General features: G+C 45.1%; 5 protein-coding genes across 6 annotated transcripts; 2 read left to right on the top strand and 3 right to left on the bottom strand.

Annotated features, from left to right (window-relative positions):
* Positions 1-503: 503 nt before the first annotated feature.
* On the bottom strand, positions 504-3,425 carry LOC148387574 (acyl-coenzyme A thioesterase 3-like). Its single transcript, XM_088397196.1, has 5 exons — positions 3,207-3,425; positions 2,027-2,499; positions 1,621-1,808; positions 1,140-1,510; positions 504-1,077 (listed from the first exon to the last, which is right to left on the bottom strand). The coding sequence occupies exons 2-5, from the start codon at positions 2,496-2,498 to the stop codon at positions 840-842; spliced, it is 1,269 nt and encodes a 422-aa protein (XP_088253322.1). The 5' UTR covers position 2,499; positions 3,207-3,425; the 3' UTR covers positions 504-839.
* Positions 3,426-3,443: 18 nt separating this feature from the next.
* sdr39u1 (short chain dehydrogenase/reductase family 39U, member 1) lies at positions 3,444-5,541 on the top strand. The gene is made up of 6 exons (XM_088397200.1): positions 3,444-3,601; positions 4,080-4,186; positions 4,270-4,352; positions 4,527-4,648; positions 4,730-4,882; positions 5,048-5,541. Exons 1-6 carry the CDS (start codon positions 3,586-3,588, stop codon positions 5,512-5,514), a joined length of 948 nt encoding a protein of 315 aa, XP_088253326.1. The 5' UTR covers positions 3,444-3,585; the 3' UTR covers positions 5,515-5,541.
* A 363-nt stretch (positions 5,542-5,904) lies between these two features.
* Positions 5,905-11,791, bottom strand: mettl17 (methyltransferase like 17). 2 transcript variants are annotated; one of them, XM_088397193.1, is made up of 13 exons: positions 9,938-11,791; positions 8,384-8,525; positions 8,153-8,302; positions 7,998-8,085; positions 7,801-7,882; positions 7,657-7,730; positions 7,337-7,431; positions 7,184-7,254; positions 7,007-7,114; positions 6,828-6,947; positions 6,671-6,757; positions 6,378-6,568; positions 5,905-6,037 (listed from the first exon to the last, which is right to left on the bottom strand). In XM_088397193.1, exons 1-13 carry the CDS (start codon positions 9,941-9,943, stop codon positions 5,929-5,931), a joined length of 1,323 nt encoding a protein of 440 aa, XP_088253319.1. In that variant the 5' UTR covers positions 9,944-11,791; the 3' UTR covers positions 5,905-5,928. The 2 variants fall into 2 exon arrangements, with proteins under 2 accessions (XP_088253319.1, XP_088253318.1); XM_088397192.1 differs by lacking the exon at positions 9,938-11,791 and adding an exon at positions 8,683-8,884.
* On the top strand, positions 9,191-14,068 carry thoc1 (THO complex 1). Its single transcript, XM_088397188.1, has 21 exons — positions 9,191-9,349; positions 9,533-9,606; positions 9,686-9,746; positions 9,821-9,890; positions 9,952-10,070; positions 10,143-10,191; positions 10,274-10,369; positions 10,473-10,555; positions 10,700-10,773; positions 10,843-10,951; positions 11,036-11,170; positions 11,479-11,579; positions 11,658-11,724; positions 11,921-11,971; positions 12,045-12,115; positions 12,199-12,294; positions 12,374-12,439; positions 12,578-12,661; positions 12,736-12,883; positions 12,962-13,049; positions 13,137-14,068. The coding sequence occupies exons 1-21, from the start codon at positions 9,302-9,304 to the stop codon at positions 13,412-13,414; spliced, it is 1,968 nt and encodes a 655-aa protein (XP_088253314.1). The 5' UTR covers positions 9,191-9,301; the 3' UTR covers positions 13,415-14,068.
* usp14 (ubiquitin specific peptidase 14 (tRNA-guanine transglycosylase)) lies at positions 13,480-17,966 on the bottom strand. Its single transcript, XM_088397191.1, has 16 exons — positions 17,771-17,966; positions 16,910-17,055; positions 16,775-16,807; positions 16,599-16,703; positions 16,335-16,438; positions 16,218-16,276; positions 16,013-16,143; positions 15,831-15,911; positions 15,686-15,768; positions 15,496-15,610; positions 15,349-15,414; positions 15,157-15,249; positions 14,975-15,097; positions 14,844-14,913; positions 14,513-14,620; positions 13,480-14,359 (listed from the first exon to the last, which is right to left on the bottom strand). Exons 1-16 carry the CDS (start codon positions 17,784-17,786, stop codon positions 14,214-14,216), a joined length of 1,479 nt encoding a protein of 492 aa, XP_088253317.1. The 5' UTR covers positions 17,787-17,966; the 3' UTR covers positions 13,480-14,213.
* Positions 17,967-18,581: the final 615 nt, after the last annotated feature.

Here is an 18,581-nt window from a genome sequence, read left to right as displayed (position 1 = left end):
GCTGCATTACGGCAACACCGTTGCGTCAGTTACCTTAGCACTCGTGCGCCCTCTCTGCTTTTCTCGCACTGAACACCTCTGGTTTGCGTCGCTGCATCCTGCTTTACGGTAAACACCTTCTTATTCGTTCCCATGGATCCTCGAATTTTAATTATTTCCAGACCTCAACGCGCACTCAACATATACAGAATAATAGCATGATACTTACATGATTATGTGGATGCCATCACACATAAGGCCCAATGCAATGAGACTAGAGTTGTTCTCGTTTAGAAAAAATGTTTTAAGCTTATCAAGGTAAAATAATATTTTGGGGAGTAAAGTTATCCTCCTACCAGAATTGTCAAATTTGTTTCGATAGGAAAATCTTATAAGTAGTTTAAATTAAATAATAATAATAATTTTCCAGTACACAAATCATATTTTTGACTGAGTCCTAATTCTTATGAAAACCTCCTAACCTTATGAGAATAGTCATACTGTTTTCAAGAATAAAGTCAAAATAAATTTTGCAAGAATAATGTCATCTTTATTCTAAAAAGACATTGCAAGATAAATCAGATTTTCTGAGAAAGAAACTGTAATATTGCATTGATAGTCATATCTTCACAGGAAAAAAGTTAAAGAATAAAGTTGCCATCTTAGTTTGACATTTGTAATTACGATTATCGTTTCAATGTAAAATACAGTTTGAAAACTTGCTATTTATATGACAAAAATCACGAGTTGAATCAAAAAGTTGGTATTGCATGCAAGGGGGGAGGGAAAGTGCATCATTATCAAATATGATGCGTTGAACGACCACTTACGCTTTCTGGACGATTTAGCCATGTTTCAGTTCACAATTTGGCTTTGGTGTTGGTGTGTGGGCAGCTCAGGCGGTTCCTGAAGAAATCCTCCACCTTCTTCCAGGCGAGCACCTCAGCATGGCCGTGGGCCCGGGGCTCGCCGCCCCACAAGACGGGAATGCGCAGGAACCCATGCACACCCGAGTAGCAGTGGGGCCCGTAAGGTGGCTCCAGGTGGTGCCCGGCCCGCGGGTAACAGAACGTCTCCACATTCTGCTTCCCGGCTCGCCTGAGTCCACAAAGCAGAAAAATTAAAGTTAAATAGGAGGGCAAATAATAAAAAGCTATTACCGGAGTCGCGCCGCCATGCTCTCCATGTAGTTCCGGCAGTCGAAGTTGAGGCCATCCTCAGAAGCCAGAAGGAGGAAGTCGGCGGTCGCTTTCTCTATGGGGATCAGACTGGTCCGGTTCTCTTCGCTGTCGGGGTCACCGGCGCCATATTTGACGATGTTGGCGCCGTCTGGGGTGGGTATGATCTTGCTCAGGTCCAAGGTCAAGGAGGAGAGGACCTCTTGACCCCGGTAGTACAGAGGGGCTCCGATGTTGGCGCTGCAGGCGTTGATCCAGACCACCGCACGCACGCCGGGCACAAAGGACGCCAAGGACAGGGCGATGTCGCCCCCTTTGCAACGCCCGATCACGCCCAGCCCGTCACTCCCCACCTAGAAGCGCAAGCGACAACTAAGCATGGAAGACCCGGCGATGGTTTTTTTTAGGCCTGTGCCAGTCCAGATATTTGGCAGAATCAAATTCTGATTCTTGATGTGGTCACCTTAGCATGCTGCTGTAAGAAGCGCAGGGCCTGCTGGAAGCGGTCAAGCTCTACATACTTGACGTCGGTGGGTTTGCCGTAGAAGACGGCCAAGGTCAGGACCACGAAGCCTTTGTTGGCCAACAGGCTGCCTCGCTTCTCTGACGCAAAGGGAGACAAATCCAGCACGCCCGGGAAGGGACCTTCACCTAAGGAAATTGTCACCATTGGTCAGGGCCTCAAGTCAGCTTGCTCAGGTGGCCTATCAGTATCCAGTGTCAACATGGTGAAGTTTGAAACTACGCTTTCAAAACAAGGTAAGGATTTCATGTTAGCGTTATGGCTCCAAGTAAGATTGGAAGCCCGGCTAAGGCTTTCTAACATTTCTGAGCATTGGGTAGAGTTTTAAATAAAGTCTGGTTCTCACCTGGTGGTGTGAACAACACTCCGTTACATTTTCCAAGGTCAACGACCTCCCGGATGACGCCCTCCCCCATCAGGACCCTCTCGTTGGTGGCCTCCGCCACGGCTCCTCCCCGCTCCTTCTCCTCCACGTCCACGCCGTCGTGCACAGAGAACCTTACCACGAGGGGACTCGGCGCTTTCGTCCAGTGGAAATATTTGAAGGGGACGGCGGCCCGCATAGACCACAGCAGGCCCATGGGTTCCACCCCCTCGTAGGTGCCACACAGGGCGGCGTCTCGGCGGAGGTCCAGCTCCCCGCTGCCGTCCGCCCGATAGACGGCCGCCGAGTGGAAGGCCGTACCCCGCTCGTCGGTGGTCCGCGCCCTTAGGGTGACCACCTGCCCGGACTTCAGGCCGGCCACCTTCACGTGGATGGCCTCGTCGAAAAGGCAGCGGGCACTCGGGAGAAGACGAAGGCGCACTTGGTGCGACATGCTGAACAAAACGGGAGCAAGAGAACAAGAATCAGTCACTGGAGTAGACAGCACAATTTGACTGGCCTCTTGATTAATAAAAAATATACATACAAAATTAACATTTGTTTGTTAGTTCGGTAAAACATTGGGAAAAAATGTTTTTTTTAACTTTTGCTGGTAGAAACTCGCAAATTCTTAAAAAAAATGCTTCTGAACAGGCGAAAGGAAAAATTCTTTTTTTTGCCGATTTATAACGACATGGAGAACAAACACTACCTCATTAATTTTGGTTTGCATTGATTTTTTGAGGTGGCAAAATGTCTAAAATGAGTTCGAGCAATGGATGTTGGTAGCTCGTTCTAAGGTTTTGTGCCGTCCTCTAACTGTAATTTTATGCAAGTGCCCTTTGGACTTGGAAAAAAAGACAGTAAGGGGTTATTTGGTTGTTTACTTCAACTTGTCGTTGGGTTTGGATTGTGGATCTTTTAAACATACATTGAAAATGTATTATTTATTAAAAATGAAATGTGGATATCACATATTTTGCACACGTGGACGTATTTTTTATTCGTGCATTCTGGTTTGGGAATGCATATTCTGTTTTTACGCACGAGAACAGTTGGATCAAAGGTTTTGCTGGTTGACACGGTGTCTGTCTTATACTTACTTTACCTGGGAGATACTCCGCACGGTGGTATTTAAAGGACGTTTTTAAAACTAACTTACCTCGATGTTCAAGAAAACTTATCACTTTGGTCCAGTTTAAAGTATCTTGTCTGCGCTCGGAAAAAAGGCGCTGTCAAAGTTCTATTTTCAAAGCTAAATTTGTGCGCATTTTACGCGCAAGATTAAACTGTGATTTAACGGATCAGATACATTCTGTTTTGTTCAAGGTTTGCGTACTCGGCTCAATCCGCGAAGGGAACGCCCAACTCTGCACTTTTTGGACTACAAATTGACGTCACTAACTACTACGGCATTCCGGTAGGTTCAGAAGAGCCAAGCAGCTGAAGAGTTGTCCTCCGAGTGGTACTCATTTTAACGACAGACGCTACATTTGTTCATAACATTGTCGCTAATACCGGAATACTGTATTTAATTTAGTATGAGAGTCGTCATAGGTATGTAAGCTTCAGGAACTTTTCAGACTTACATTCGACTAGGGAAAGGTCATTGTGACACAACGATCCGTGCTAGTTGGTGTTAGCATTCTTTTGTAAAACCTACCCTGATAATAAATCATACTGGCACTGATAGGTACTAACGTTTTATTATGGGAAAGTGTTATTGTTTTTTGCCAATGTCAAATCTTTTATAATTGCTCGTTTTGTAATCATTTACGCATGCGCAGTTTTGTCACTCGATTGCTGGCATTGCCTTCAGTGACAGTCTGAAATCACATTTTTTTCCCCCGCAATGTTTACTTTAATTAGCATTCTATGTAGTTTAAATCGTGTGCTGCTTTCAGGGACATTGCGACACAATACCTTCCTCACATCGTTATGTTTAGTTAAATTATCCTACCTACCTACCTTCCTTCCTTCCTTCGTTCCTTCCTTCCTTCCTTCCTTCCTTCCTTCCTTCCTTCCTTCCACGTAGGGGGTGGTTCTGGCTTTGTGGGTCGTGAGTTGACTCGCCTACTCCGAGACAAAGGCCACGAAGTCACAGTGATCTCCCGCCATCCCGGCCCCGGGAGGATCACATGGGTACGATGATCCAGATGTGATAAGTATCACACCTCTGTACCTGAATGCATCACAGCCTGGCTTTTTCTTATTGCCTCCACCAGGGTGAATTGGAGTCATCCGGTCTCCCTCCGTGTGAGGGTGCTGTCAATTTGGCAGGGGAGAATATCATGAACCCGCTGCGATGGTGAGCATCACCATTAGACTTGCAGAAAGCAGCCATTCACAATACCTGGAATAGGAGAGGGGAAAAACAATGCCGCCATGCACAATAGAATGACCGAATAACCCACACCTTGCACAGTAGAATTAAAAATAATCCAGAATTGAAGCGAGTGACAATTCTCCCTTTTTGTTTCAGGTGGAACGAAAGCTACAAGAAAGATTTGTTTTCCAGTCGCGTCGACAGCACAAAAGCTCTGGCGAATGCTATCGCTGCGTCCCCGAGTCCTCCCCACTCATGGGTCCTGGTGTCGGGCGTGGGTTAGTTATTTGTCGGAAACGTCTTGTTTGATGCTCGCCACTGTTTTTGAAAATGGCAGTAATCGGCTTTTGCGATTGCAGCGTGCTACAAACCTAGTCTAACAGCCGAGTACACGGAGGACAGCGAGTGGACGCCGTTTGATCTCCTCTCAAGGCTGGTGAAAGAGTGGGAAGCTGCTGCTCTGCTGCCAGAGAGTATGTCAGAGACCACCAAGCAAGTAGTTGTCCGACCCGGTACGTAGTGAATTATGTGTGGATGGCTTTTCACACATAAACTTACAAAACACTTCTATAGTTTTGATTTAGAAGACTTTGATTTTGTCTCATCATAAATCCTGATCCAGTTTTCACAGCCCCTTTCTTGACATCCTGTTGTTCCTTCCTCCCTCCTACCATCAGGGGCAGTTTTGGGCCGTGACGGCGGCGCCATGAAGCAAATGCTGCTTCCCTTCTGGCTGGGCCTGGGCGGCACCCTGGGCTCTGGCCAGCAGCCCTTCCCGTGGATCCACGTGTCGGACCTGGCCGGCATCATTGCCCAATCCCTGGAGCCGCCCTCCCCTTCCGGAGCTCCACTTGGCTCTGAGCCCTCGTCTGGTGCGCCACCCTCCTGCTGTCAGGTCCTGAACGGGGTTGCGCCCGCCCTCAACACCAATTACGAGTTCACCAAGGAGCTGGGTCGGCTGCTGAGTCGTCCCACCATCTTACCCGTGCCCACCTTCGTGCTCAACACTCTGTTGGGTTCAGAAAGAGCTGTGATACTGGCTCAGGGCCAGAAAGTGGTACCCAAAAGGACTTTGGAGACTGGGTTCCAGTACAAGTACCCAGACTTGGTGTCGGCTCTCAAACAAATTGTCGCCAGTTATTAATAATAATAATAAAAAAAGTACACTACACTGCAAGAAACACCTCCTTGTCCATCATTAGGGGACAACCATGAAAACACTTGGACTTGCGCCTCACTGAAATGCAAAAATCGCATTTGACATCAACATGTTTATATTGTATAAAAGTAAAGTTCGAATAAATATTAAGACCTTTGTTATCAGCTATCACTGTATCATAAGGAACATAGGATATCCATTAGTCAAAAGTTGGGGTTCCTTCCTGATCCAAATACTAGGCCAGCAACATCTTTAACAGGCTTTCATTTCATGTTTTAGTGCTAGTTTTCTCCCATGGCATAGGCTGTAGTGGGCAGCTATCTTATTGATGCGAGTTTTGAGTTGGCTATGTGATGAAGATATAAGGCCTTCATGTTAACTTGATTACAGGTGTGTTTATTAGCCTGATGTTGGTTCACCATCGGTGTCGTCTTCATTTTGGTTGTCGTCTTGAACGAGAGGAAGTCGGTCGCCCCATTGGCTGCTGCGGGCGCAGCGATAAACGTCTCTAAATGGAAAAGAAATATATTCAGGAAAGGCTCTGGGTGTGTATTTGAGCGCTACTAATGCTTGGGACATTAGCATAAAAACTGCTGAGTGAGTTACCATGACCTCATTTCTTGGACCTGTTCAGTAATATGCTGCCCCTATAACTCATGCCATGCTAAAGAAGTTAGCATACCTTATGCTAGGGAAGTTTAGTTTCATTAATTTATTGCAATAAAAGAGGAACTGCATCTTGTTTGGTAATATGCGGCTCGTTATGGCTCACGGTAAGGAACTGCTAATTTAACGTTCAACTGCGCTCTTTGTTAGCCATTAACCTCCTTATCTGGGGTCTCTCTCACCGTCCATGTTTGCTGGCGGTCACCACCAGGTGCTCCAGGCGTCCGTCCGGGCGACACAGACGGCAATGCACGTGCCTTGTCCTGGCCTGTGGGGGCGCTAGCAGCCTGGACCAGTGCACCTCTTCCTCTAGGGGGCGGCGTTGCTCTCGGGTCACAATCAAGTAGCTGAATTTTTCCATCTGACTGTTATGCTAAAACAAAACAATAGATTAAATAATTACTGTACTGTGCAAGTTAGGAGTTTAATGCTAACTGCATGAGCCTCGGTTATTGGCCAGTAATCAAATACCTACCCCGTATAGCGGCATGTACATCTGATGGAAGTTGCAAGGCACGACGGATGCTAGTGCAAGTTTGGGACACGTGGCTTCGTGAGGACACTAAAAAACAAACAAGTGAAATGTATTGCAATGTATCATCATACCAGTATAAATGAAAATAAATAAATACCGGGGCAAACACAGAAGCCGGTCTGGCGTCATGGACGGTTTTGTCTTGGTTGCGGAGTAGAGTCTTCCGAGCTTCCATTAGCATCTGATGGCCTTCTTTGGTCCCATTTTCCACCAATACCTGATAGAAAAACAGTTGACAGTATTTCATTTCATTGTATTCTAGTCTGTGTTACCCACGAGGTAGGAGGCGGTCTTCCTCCACAAAACGAGCACGGCCTCTTCCCGCTCCTTGGCACTGGCAATTTCCGACAACGTGTAGGCTGACGCCACCAAGTCAAACTGCACCTGAGAGAACAAAAGTGTTGCTCGTTCAGCTACAAACGGTCCTTGTCCAGCTAAATCATTGGATCTCACCTTGGGGGATACGGGTAGAAACTGCCTGAAGTAAACATGCTTGATGTGAGCTGCTGCTTGTTCGTCGTCACCTTCGCGACCAGAGGGTCGTCATTTAAAGCCGATCTCTTGGCAGATCATTATTTTCATTATTTGGGCTGAGTGAGGCTGTACCTTTAAGAAGACGTTCCGCCAAAATGTTCATGGGCCCTGAGCTGTCCACACAAACCAGCTCATTCAGAGTGGATGACCAGCAAGCATGAGCCGCCCTGGTCAGATCAATGACAGATTTGGAGCCACCATTTACAAATGAATGCACAATGTGAACACATACGCAACTAAGTCCCATTTTTGTTGGTTTGCTTCTAAACTCAAACTGGGAGTACCTAAAAAGAACTATGAGAATAATAAAACAGCTGGAGGAGGTGCTCTGCCATCAAACTGGATCACGTTTTGACAACTGTAAATGTAAAAACACCCTCAAGTTCACTTACCAGGCCACCGTTCCCAGCCCGGACCCAAAATCCAGAAGAGACTGAGGAGCAAACGTAGGATCGCGTTTCTTGATCTGAGAGCGACAACGACAAAAAATGGTAAGGATTAATTAGAACTTCTTGCGACTGCACTTTTTAATGGACCTCGTTAAGAGCCCTCCTGACGGCGGCGTAGCCTCCAGCCATCTTAGCCGCCATGTAGACCACGCCGAGCTCCTCGTCATACCTTCCAAAAAAAAGACCGACGAATATGATCCATTATGTAAGTAACAATACATTACAAAAAAAAATTCCATGTTTTGTATCCTCATAGGAAACATAATGGTGATCCAGTCAAGTACTTCAAAGGAGTCCAGTGATAAAATGTCCGCCGGAGCTCCGACAACACGCCCCTCTTGATGCGATCAGCCACTACTTGCTCATCAAAATCTGCAATGTGAAAAGATGCAAACGTGAATTATATTCATGAATATTAATATCATACAAGGTTACCCACTTCCTCCTTTTTCCATGGTCTTCTTCCACAGTTCCTTTTCCAAACTCACGGCCTTTTTCCTCACTGCCGAGTCCTCGGCAGCTCGCTTCCTGCTCCACAGGAAGTTGGTCAGTTTGCGAGCACGGTCAGGAAGCTGTGTCACCTGAGACCCTAAGAAATGATAACATATACATCCCTAAAATGGTTCCGTATCCAAATAAGTAACCATGGCAGCAAAATTCTCCAACTTACTGTGGATGATAGAGCGGGCGGCCACCAGGAGTTCTTCGGGCAGGCGGAGGGTTTTGAGGTGGGTCACCCCCGGGTGTCGTTTGTGTGGCTCTCCTTGGAGGAAATCCGCTTTGGACTGAGGCTTTGCAACGGCACTCAAATTCTGGGAAGAAAATTTAAATATCAGACGAGTTAACGGTGCAGCGTGTTGAGTTTGACAGTAATCCTGTAATGATGCGCTGGACAAATTTCAAGTTAGTTAGTTGTGGTAAACAGTTGTGTTAAATGACAGACGACCACACACACCAAAATGACCTTACCCTGCTCCACACTATCCTGTTCACATTCGCCCGCTGGCATAAAACGCAAGAAACGTAGCTCCTCGTCGCCATTGTAAGTATTTCTCGAACTTGTTAGCTATGAATTAAAATTAAACGAGGATGAAACTGTCAGCCACACTTTGAGGAAGCACATTTCTGGATCCGTCGACAAAATAACTCCGTGTGACGAGTGAAGCGGAACTAATCTTCATCACATTTTGGTTCCTCGGGTTAATTGGATAAGTGCACTAACTCCAAGCTATCACTTGTATTTTATTTTATTCGAAACTGAATTGATTATTTACGATTTCATATATATGCTGTTAATTTGAATACAGTACAGAAAGAAAAAATGACCAGTACGCATGCGTTAAAAAGTTAACCGGTTCAAATCCCGCTGTCTCCTGTTACATTATTAATTAAAAAAAAAAATATTTTTTTACTGTTTTCAATTTCGTGCTGCCAGTCGAAAATGTAAACGACACGTTTCGTTCCACGTGTTTAATGAAGATTTGAATAGTTTTGCAGTCCGACCATTTTTATATTGCTTGTGACGAATCTGCAGTCACGAAACCCAAGATTACTGAACTGCCTTTACCCTCACAGCCGCATAGTAAAGATGTCGCCTCCCTTGTTTGAATTTATCGAAGCAAAAGACAAGCTCACGGTGGGAAAACGTCAAATTGTATTTATTTAGTGAGAAGTACATTATTTGGTGCTGTGTTGTGGCGTTATTCAATAAGCCCTTAACCCGCTACGCTTGTTTTTCTCTGCCTCTTTACTTATTTAGCAGCCTATGCTAACAGTTTGCTATTGTCTCACGTTAAACGTTACTGTCGCAAACTCGTAGGAATCCACCAAGCAGGCGCTGGGCGACAAAAGCAGCAAAGCAATAATTCAAGCTTTTTATCACATCCCAGGAAAGTAAGTGATCGCATTCGACGCGAGCTAAACAAAGCCAAGCATCGTATCTTTGCTAGACGAATGCTAACTTTCTTTGCAGTGAGACTGAAAAGAAGACCACACTGGACCAGGCTTTTCGGGTGGTCCTCGGGGAGCAGCTTGTAAGCCATATGACTTCTAATTGTATGTTATTCGTTCTAGATGGGCTTGTAGAGAACCTAATGTTTGTGTGCAGGTGGGCAAGGCGTCGAGTTGTGAGGCCTACTTGTCTCTTATCTACATGAGCATCGATGCAGTCACTGAAGGTATGATAGCCAAAAAGCTTCCAGTTTACAGATGCACAAAAGCCAACCTCCATCCCTGCAGGTATCTGCTCTGCGACTACGCCTTTCGTGCTGCTGGGGGACGTGCTGGACAGTCTTCCTCTGGATCAGTGTGACAACATCTTCACCTTTGTGGAGGAGAACGTTTGCACGTGGAAATCTGTAAGAACAAAAAACATCAACCACCATCAGTGGCTTTTCTTTTCAATGCTCCCTTCTCTGTGCCTCTCCCAGAACTCATTCTATACAGCTGGTAAGAACTACTTGTTGAGGATGTGTAATGGTAAGTCATGGTTCCATCATTCTTTTCTAACTGTTGAAGTCAGAGTTACAGTCGGGTTTTTTTTGTTTGTTTGTCTTTCTAGATCTCCTACGGCGTCTGTCCAAGTCCCAGAACACAGTATTCTGTGGACGGATACAACTCTTCTTGGCTCGTCTCTTCCCGCTGTCAGAAAAATCCGGTAAGAACAACTGTTGAGGACAAAGCACGCCGTTACGTTAAGCACACAAACTCCACTCGCTGTAATTGTTTCTTCAGTTTCTGTTGTGTTGTGCTGATGGCAGGTTTGAATCTCCAGAGTCAGTTCAACCTGGACAACATCACAGTGTTCAACAAAAATGAAGACGAAAGCACCTTTACACTCAAGGTTAGCATTTGTGCTGTCATGCTTTCAAACACTACATGCTATTTTAGGTTAGCATTAGCTTTTTAAAATGATATGGGGATTTAGAGTTTCACTTCTTATTTTATGCTCATCGTTGTGCTTTAACCATTGTTGATGACATGGCAGCACACAGGAGAGAAGGAGGACGGAATGGAGGTGGAGGAAGGGGAAATGGGCGAGGAAGAAGCACCTGCGTCGTGGTACCTAACACACACACACACAGAAATAACAATGAACCTGGTCACCAACATGCACGTTGCGCTTTTTAGCTCCATCCCCATCGACTACAACCTGTACAGAAAGTTCTGGACGCTGCAGGACTACTTCCGCAACCCGGTGCAGTGCTACGACAAAGTTTCCTGGATGACCTTCCTCAAGGTACGTAAGCGGCGCCCCTGGCTGGGCTGGAGACGTGATGCAAGTGCGGGTGAATGTGATACATGCGGACGTGGTTTGCCGCAGTACTCGGACGAAACGCTGGCCGTGTTCAAGAGCTTCAAGCTGGACGACATGCAGGCGTCCAAGAGGAAACTAGAAGAACTGCGGGCGTCTGGCGGCGAGCACGTCTATTTTGCCAAGTTCCTCACCAGTGAAAAGGTTCATCTTAATGTTATCCAAAACATGTTTTTTTAATATGTCCTTAAAAAAGATAATTACCTGTTGTAAAAGTAATCAGAAATGATACAATTTGTTCTGTAAAAATTGTAAACTAATACGTTTATAGATGTCAGACAAAATAGTATGCCTCTAGTGGTTGACAGTGGAAGAGGCAGAACAAAATAGAAAAACAATTAGCTTGACAGTGAATATGGAGGATTAGTTACATTTATCTATTTTGTTGAACTTATTTTAATTTAATAAAGTTTTCTTTGTTTCTAATTTTTAATTGCAACCTGTTTGTGCAGCTGATGGACTTGCAGCTGAGCGACAGCAACTTCCGCCGACACATTCTGCTGCAGTACTTGATCCTCTTCCAGTACCTGAAAGGACAAGTCAAATTCAAAAGGTAAAGATTTGTAACATTAAAAAAAGGAAAAGCAATAACTAAAGATTATTTTGTTTGAATCAATTGCTTTTCTCAAAGCTCCAGCTGCTTGCTAAACGACGACCAGTCTGCGTGGATCGAAGAAACCACCAAGTTAGTTTACCAGGTAACTACAACCATTAAAGGAACCAAATTTGTAGTTCATACATTGCATATATATTTTTTTTAGGTATAAAATCATTTGAATGTATACTTTTTTTTTTCCAAGTGCTTTGTCCACTAAGGTTGCAATCTTGCGATACCATTATTGAGCCATTTGTCAAGTAGTACAATTAATTCAACTTGTTTTTGCCATCTCGTAGCTTCTCAGAGAGATTCCTCCAGATGGGGACAAGTTCGCCACCATGGTGGAAGTAAGTCATCCCTTACGCTATTGCTAAAGCGGATGTGGCGCGTTCTTATTAATCTACGCCTTGTTTGTGACAGCGTATCCTCAACACTGAAGAAAACTGGATAGCTTGGAAAAACGAAGGATGTTGCAGCTTTGTCAAAGAGCGGTACGCCAAAGCGCAATTGTTTCTGCTGTGTTTGCATTGCGTTTCTGATTTTTCTCTGCAGCTTGTTTACGTTTGTTTGTCAGGGTGGTGGACGACAAACCCAAGCGGCCCAGCAGGAAACGAGCGGCTCCAGAAGACTTCCTGGGGAAAGGTCCCGACAGAAAGATCTTCATGGGAAAGTGAGGATTATTGTTGATGGTGTCTTTGATTACTCACTGTAGATAAATTCATTTGATTTTTTCAAATATATCCCTTAAGTGATGAGCTTACTCGCCTGTGGAACTTGAACTTGGACAACATGGAAGCCTGCAAGTCAGATAGCAGGTAAAACCCTTTAAGCGTGTTAACACTTACTGTTAAGGCGCAGAGAAGTCGCAAGGACCCATTCTCAGAAATGGAACGTTGATTTGAAGCCGCTGTTCTGAGGGCATTTCAGCCATTTTGGAATGTTCTTATGCTCAGGGAGTTCATGCCGTCGCTGGATGAATTCTTTGCTGAAGCCATCGAGCAGGCCGACCCTGCCAACATGGTGGAGGAAGAGTACAAGTAGGATCACTTGCTTATGTTATATTAGAAAAAAAAAAGTCCCTTACAGCAAAAGACTGGTGTTGTTGTCCTAGGGTTGTTCGGAACCCCAACTACGGCTGGCGGGCTTTACGGCTGCTCTCCAGAAGAAGTCCACACTTTTTTCAGCCCATCAACCAGAAGTTCAACAGCCTGGCCGACTACTTAGACACCATGGTCAGCAAGCTGGCCAAGGAGTTGCCTGTAAGGAATACTTTGAAGTTTGAATGGCGTTTTATGATGAAAACAAAATGGCCACCAACGTGTCATCGGACTGTACAGAAGGACATCCCCTCGGAGGAGATCAAGACGGGTGAGGAAGAGGATGACGACGAAAATGGAGACAATCTGCTCAAAGACAGCAATGACAGTGAGACGTTATTGTGGACATAAAATTCTTACCAAACATTTTTGCTAGGCTTCCAGTATTACTCACCATCCTCTTTCGCCCGTCCAGGCCCGAGCATGCCGAGCAAGATGGTGAGCAACCAGCAGATGGACGACGTGGCGGCCAAGCTCGGCAACCGCTGGAAGTCACTGGCCTCGTACTTGGAGATGCGGGCAGCTGAGCTTCGCGAGATCGAGGCAGAGAGCGAGGACGCCGACATCCGGGCCAAGCTGCTGCTGGTCACCTGGCAGGATCGAGAAGGGGCCCAAGCCACAGTGGAGAGCCTGGTGGCGGCCCTTAACGCCGCCGGCTTCGCCAAAATGGCAGACGAACTCAGCGAGGCTTGAACCAGCTTGACTTGTTTTTGTGTAGAAACATTTTGTGCTTCACATTAAACAGGCCTTTTAATACATAGTGGCAGACACTTTTTTTAATTACATTTTTGCAGCACTTATGAAAAGCCATCAGTCAATAACTTAGAACAAGAGTGAAGATGAAGCAAAAAAAAATGTGCTCGGTTTTTAGCACACAATAAGTAAGACTGTGAACTGGTCTCGACTGTCAGAAAGTAGAGTGAACAATTTGGCAGCGACCGGGCAGGGGACATTTCACAAGCGTACAAGATGAATTGACTACACCTTGCTGCAAAATAGCAAAAATCCATAAGTAAAAGACACCAACCCAAAAAGGTTTGTAAATGTGAAGCACTTACTGTATTACAGAAGATGGCTGTGGGCCAACTTATATGGAGTTCCTTCCTCCATTCCAACATGATTGTTTGGGACGAAATTCATACCAAAGCAAGTTTGATATCAAACATGACTTTGGCTTAAGCACAAAAACAAGTGAGCAGGTGCCTCTGCCGTGGAACGGAAGAGGAATGCGAGCCAAGCGACTGCAGTCAGTTGCACCTTAAAAACTAGACACGTAGAAAATATTAGCCATTTCACCTTCTTTTTCTTTTGAGCTCATGATGGTTGAAATTTTACTATTGGGGGGGGGAGGAAAAAATATTTCAGGTGATCCATGATATAAAGACACCTGTTTTATTGCACAGCTTATGCAGACCGTGCGTTTTGTGTGTGTGTGTGTGTGGGGGGGGGGGGCAAATTTGGAGGAAGGCGTCCTCCGTCCCTCGCGGGAGCATTAATGTTCCTCCTCAAGTATTTCCAACCTCCGCGGGCCGTAGAGAAGAACATACGCAATGTGCCAGTCGCCGCCGCCCGACAGCCGCAGGATGTCCTCTGGCGACACCACACTCACTTTGTCGTCATCGAACTTCACCCACTCGTCTGTGGAGTGACAGCAATCACCTGGATGATTCAATTCAACTTCAACAAGAAACTGTTATGCAAAAAAAGTAAACCACAGTTTGAAAGGAGTACTCATGTTTTTCTTTTTTTTTTTAAGTTTGATTTTAGTTATTTTTTCCATGGCCACATTACCTTCTTTCCTCTTGACCCAGCCCACGTAGTGCCCCGACGAGCTGGAGCGACCCTGATGCGTCAGCACCGCCTGCAAGTCGTAGTAGCCGCTGTTGTTGGAGCCCACGTCTGGAAACAACATTAGATCAGGACATGCGTTAAAATTGTCTCAAAGGTTTTCATATTTTTATTCTTTCCCATTCATCTTTTTTTAAATCATGGGTTTCTATTCTCCATGAACACGCCGCCCAGAGAACCCATCTTCAAAATCAAAGATGTCAAGTGTGCTTGCTTCTAGCTCTATGTTGCTGCTGCTAATTGTAGTTCCATGCTAAGTGATGTCACTACTCACCATGAGGAAAAGAGAAGGGCTCGTATTTCACCTCCTTCTCCTTGCCTTCTTTCTTTGTCTCCTGTTTGGGCTACAAAATCTGACATGAAATCACACGTGACCCAAACGTAAGTGGTCTGTCGCGACTTCACCTTCTGCTTCTCCAGCTTTTTGTCCTCCATTTCCTTGAACTTTGACCTGGTGGCCAACATGCTCTCCTGCATCTCGGCCGTGCAAAGCTCGTACACGTCCAGCATCAGAGGGAACTTCACGTCCTGAAAGGGGCCGACGTGGAGTCAGTAAAACGGACGCAGCCATCGCCGTCGTGCGTTACCTTCAACACTTTGGCATTGACGGACTCTTTTTCCTTGTAGTAGAAACGAACCATCTGCACCGTCAGGTAGGCGGGGAGGCGACTCAGTTTTGACTGAGGACGGGACAAAATTATTTTTCATTTTTGGGGAACGATGAATAACAAAAACAACAAGGATGAGAATTCAGCCAACAGAAGTTGTCGGGTGCTTACAGATTTGATGTAGAGAGCGTTTCTGTCCAGGCTGGTTGACATTTTGGTGATTTCTTCTTGAAGTCTCTGCAGACATAAACCGTTTGCCGCATGAAAGATCTCAATTTTACCTAATCCGAGAAAATGTTCCCGCCATCACGTACGTACCAGCCTCAGTCCCGTAGCCAAATACTTGACTTCCTGGTTGATGAAGCAGCTGAGCTGGAGCTGACTTTCTTTGCCCTTGATTGGCTCCTCTTCCTCAGACTCTGTGCATTTCATGCTGAACAAGACTTAAGGGCAAAAACAAAAATTGTATCGGACGGTTTTATCATGTTCATTTAAAAAAAAAGGATACGTCGTCTCAAACTCAACGCCAAAATATTGGTCGATAAAGTTCTTCTTTGGGGAGGCAGAAGCGGCTCCGCTCTCAGCGTCAGTCTGAGATGAAATGGATTGTTATTTGCAGTCGCTTTCAAAAAGTGCGTTTGTAGCTTTTCCACCTCCATGGGAGTCTCTGGCTCTAGTGGCTCCAGCTTCTGCTGAAGAACTCTCATCATCTGCAGCCAGCATTCGTTAGCATCCTGAACGGGTGGAGGGGCGGAAGAAAAAAAAAAATAAATACAGGAATCACCAAGAGACGAGACGAGCGAGATGTTTTGTTGCCGTTTGGCTCAGAGCAAACCTGCTGGAGGTACTGTCCCTGATCTCCCTTCTCGGCAAACTGTGGGAAGGCCATGTGGAGGAACTGCAGAAGGATGATGGGAGGCAGGCTGGACGAGGTCTTGTCCATAGTCTCGTATAAGTCACGCAAAGCTGACGGCACAAAACACGAGGCCACGTTTATCTTGCAATTGTAGTGGTAGTGTCTATCCAACATGACTAATTACCTGCTGTGATGTACTGTGATGACGCGTTGGGACCTGAAGATCGCAGCGCGCCGGTGTACCTGCAGAAAGAGACGCTTGTCAGCTCTTCCGCAAAGCCAATCATGGTCACAAACTGACTTTTTGAGCGCCGTTTTGAGCTCGGGCACAGAGCGCAGACACTGCACGGTGGCGTTCATGTAGCAGGTGTTGCCCAGATTGGTCAGTCCGCAGGGAACCTCCATCTGAGGGGGAATCAGAAACTCGCTCAGATGTCCTCATATACAAAATGGGGTTCAGTTACACAACGTCTGGAGGTTACACACAGTTTTACGTGCACAACTTTAAATACGTGTGGGGTCAGATTTATAAGATCTGTATGTGTCTGTGGTGAGGCATACTCACAGCTGAGGCCAGCTGCTCATCAGTCATGTCTTCCACAAACATGGGCCTGACAGCAGGCTCCTCGGGCAGAGCTTCCGCTGATCCCATCATCAACAAAGTCATTCCCTAAACACATTACGTTTCATTGGAGCTACTCAGTTCATTGCAATTCTTATTGGAATTGCTTCAATACTCACATTTTTCAATTTGATGTTCCCCCACTCATCATCCTGAAATGTAGAAGAAGCATGGATTAAGGATACATTCTTAAATGAATTCTCTATCTTTGCAACTCTTTCCAAAAGTTCCAAACGTCCTTGCACTTTGTTTACCTTCAGTGTGCCTCCCTTCACCATCACCTTCTGTCTGTCCGGCTGCACTCCTGTCAAGGCAAAAAGCTGAGCCTTGAACACCATGGGAGGCTCCTCGGTGTTCAGTTCCACCGCGTCAAACTTCTCTTTGCCCCATTTCACATTGACTGTGTGAGTCGCAGTCATGACACAGCAGGAAAAAAAAAAGTTAGCAACAGTCAGTACCTGTCTGGGAGGGGTTAGCTGTTGACATGCTAAGCTAGCGTGTGACAGGTAGTAGCAAAATTGGCGTTACTTATTTTAAAACATAACGAACAAATGGAAGTGTTCACCAATTTAATACATTTAGCATAATTGGTATCTTAACCCAAAACGACGAGTTCAGTGTGTAAACTTAGGGCTCGGCTAGCTTTGTTAGCATTGCTACTCGCACTTGTGTACCAGCCAGCTTCGGTCAGTAACCTTTCAATGCACGAAATTTAAGATCTTAGGAAATAGTACATTATCAATAATCGTTTTTTACGCTAACAAATGCTTTAAATAGTGATATAGACCTGGTGAGTCCAACTAGCAGAGTTAGCAAGAACCAGCTACCTGTAATACCAACACCAGTTACCCTAAGAACTGGTAACTGAACCACAGACACTTAATATCAAGTTGAACACAATTACATGCTAATCGTTAGTTACACATATTTTTCTTTGGGAGTATGAGCCCAGAATTACCGATCCTAAAGCGTGGAAGGTGATCTGTAGCCTTTTGGCATGCTAACCGCACTAGCCGAGCTAACAGGCTAAATTACGTCGGTGCGCTAAACATGAGTACTTGTTTCAAGTTGGGATTTTTTCCCCCCATTTGATTTAACAATTTCTAATTACGTACCTGAAAACACCGGCATAGTTGGCAAGTTGCTAGGTCCCGAACTGTTGTTTTTGTCCTGTTTTCAGTTCGCCGGGGCGCGAATGTGTGAATGAGTAGACTTGGCTTCTAGTTGAGCTCAGTCTGAACTTCATTCAAATGGAATGACGCTGCAACAACACGCTGAGAAGTTATCGATGCGCTCTGGGATCGACTCGCCATGCCCGAGGCGTCACTTTCACGCCACATGGAAAAAAGGAAACGATTCATTAGCTTTTACGAATAGCGGCAGATCGCACTAAATAATCCCCCACATTACTGGTATGAACAGTAAGAAAAAAATAAATCCCGGATAATATAACCAAACATTCAATTTTTCTTTTTATTATCCAAACAATACAAATATACATAAAAAAAATAAGAATACAGCACCGTCTAAAATTCCATTTTTTGGGTGGGACTTTAAAAAAAAAAAGAAAAAAAAGTGATTTTTTAATGGGCTATAAATTTGTACCCCAGACTACCCATTTTCTCATATACAACACAGTTCCATGTCACTTGAACGTCTATTTCCCCTCTCGAACATACCTTTTCCTTCGAAATACTTTTATATTATTCGTTACTTTCCCTCAAGTCCACCTTTCATCAAAATATAATTGATACTTTTTGCCCCCTTTAAATGATACCTCACTGAAACTAGTCCATTTTGAAAATGCATTATTTTCTCTTTGAAAATATACACCTTTTTTTCCCCTCAATGCCACTTATTAAAAATCTATATTGCCCTTCCAAATATATTTTCCTGTGCAATTATAGAGTGCCATCGCCATTGAAG

The sequence above is a fragment of the Syngnathus floridae genome, chromosome 14 (genome assembly GCF_059516105.1).
Source record: "Syngnathus floridae isolate MCC-2025c chromosome 14, RoL_Sflo_1.0, whole genome shotgun sequence".
Lineage (NCBI taxonomy): Eukaryota > Metazoa > Chordata > Actinopteri > Syngnathiformes > Syngnathidae > Syngnathus > Syngnathus floridae.
Note: the sequence above shows the minus strand (reverse complement) of the source record. Positions and strands in the feature narration are given on the sequence as shown.

Bases quoted from the DNA above. Each gene is read 5' to 3' on its own strand.
- LOC148387574 (XM_088397196.1), bottom strand. From the start codon at position 2,498: ATGTCGCACCAAGTGCGCCTTCGTCTTCTCCCGAGTGCCCGCTGCCTT. The intron at 1,511-1,620 runs GTGACCACATCA...TTGCGCTTCTAG, and splicing joins TCTTACAGCAGCATGCTAAG to GTGGGGAGTGACGGGCTGGG. The intron at 1,078-1,139 runs GTAATAGCTTTT...TTGTGGACTCAG, and splicing joins AGCATGGCGGCGCGACTCCG to GCGAGCCGGGAAGCAGAATG.
- sdr39u1 (XM_088397200.1), top strand. The intron at 4,187-4,269 runs GTACGATGATCC...TGCCTCCACCAG, and splicing joins GCCCCGGGAGGATCACATGG to GGTGAATTGGAGTCATCCGG. The intron at 4,353-4,526 runs GTGAGCATCACC...TTTTTGTTTCAG, and splicing joins ATCATGAACCCGCTGCGATG to GTGGAACGAAAGCTACAAGA.
- mettl17 (XM_088397192.1), bottom strand. From the start codon at position 8,754: ATGGCGACGAGGAGCTACGTTTCTTGCGTTTTATGCCAGCGGGCGAAT. The intron at 8,526-8,682 runs GTAAGGTCATTT...TTTTCTTCCCAG, and splicing joins ACAGGATAGTGTGGAGCAGG to AATTTGAGTGCCGTTGCAAA. The intron at 8,303-8,383 runs GTAAGTTGGAGA...ATCATTTCTTAG, and splicing joins CGCCCGCTCTATCATCCACA to GGTCTCAGGTGACACAGCTT.
- thoc1 (XM_088397188.1), top strand. From the start codon at position 9,302: ATGTCGCCTCCCTTGTTTGAATTTATCGAAGCAAAAGACAAGCTCACG. The intron at 9,350-9,532 runs GTGGGAAAACGT...GCAAACTCGTAG, and splicing joins AAGCAAAAGACAAGCTCACG to GAATCCACCAAGCAGGCGCT. The intron at 9,747-9,820 runs GTAAGCCATATG...GTTTGTGTGCAG, and splicing joins TGGTCCTCGGGGAGCAGCTT to GTGGGCAAGGCGTCGAGTTG.
- usp14 (XM_088397191.1), bottom strand. The intron at 16,439-16,598 runs GTGAGTATGCCT...ATTCCCCCTCAG, and splicing joins ATGAGCAGCTGGCCTCAGCT to ATGGAGGTTCCCTGCGGACT. The intron at 16,144-16,217 runs GTAATTAGTCAT...TTGTGCCGTCAG, and splicing joins ATCACAGTACATCACAGCAG to CTTTGCGTGACTTATACGAG.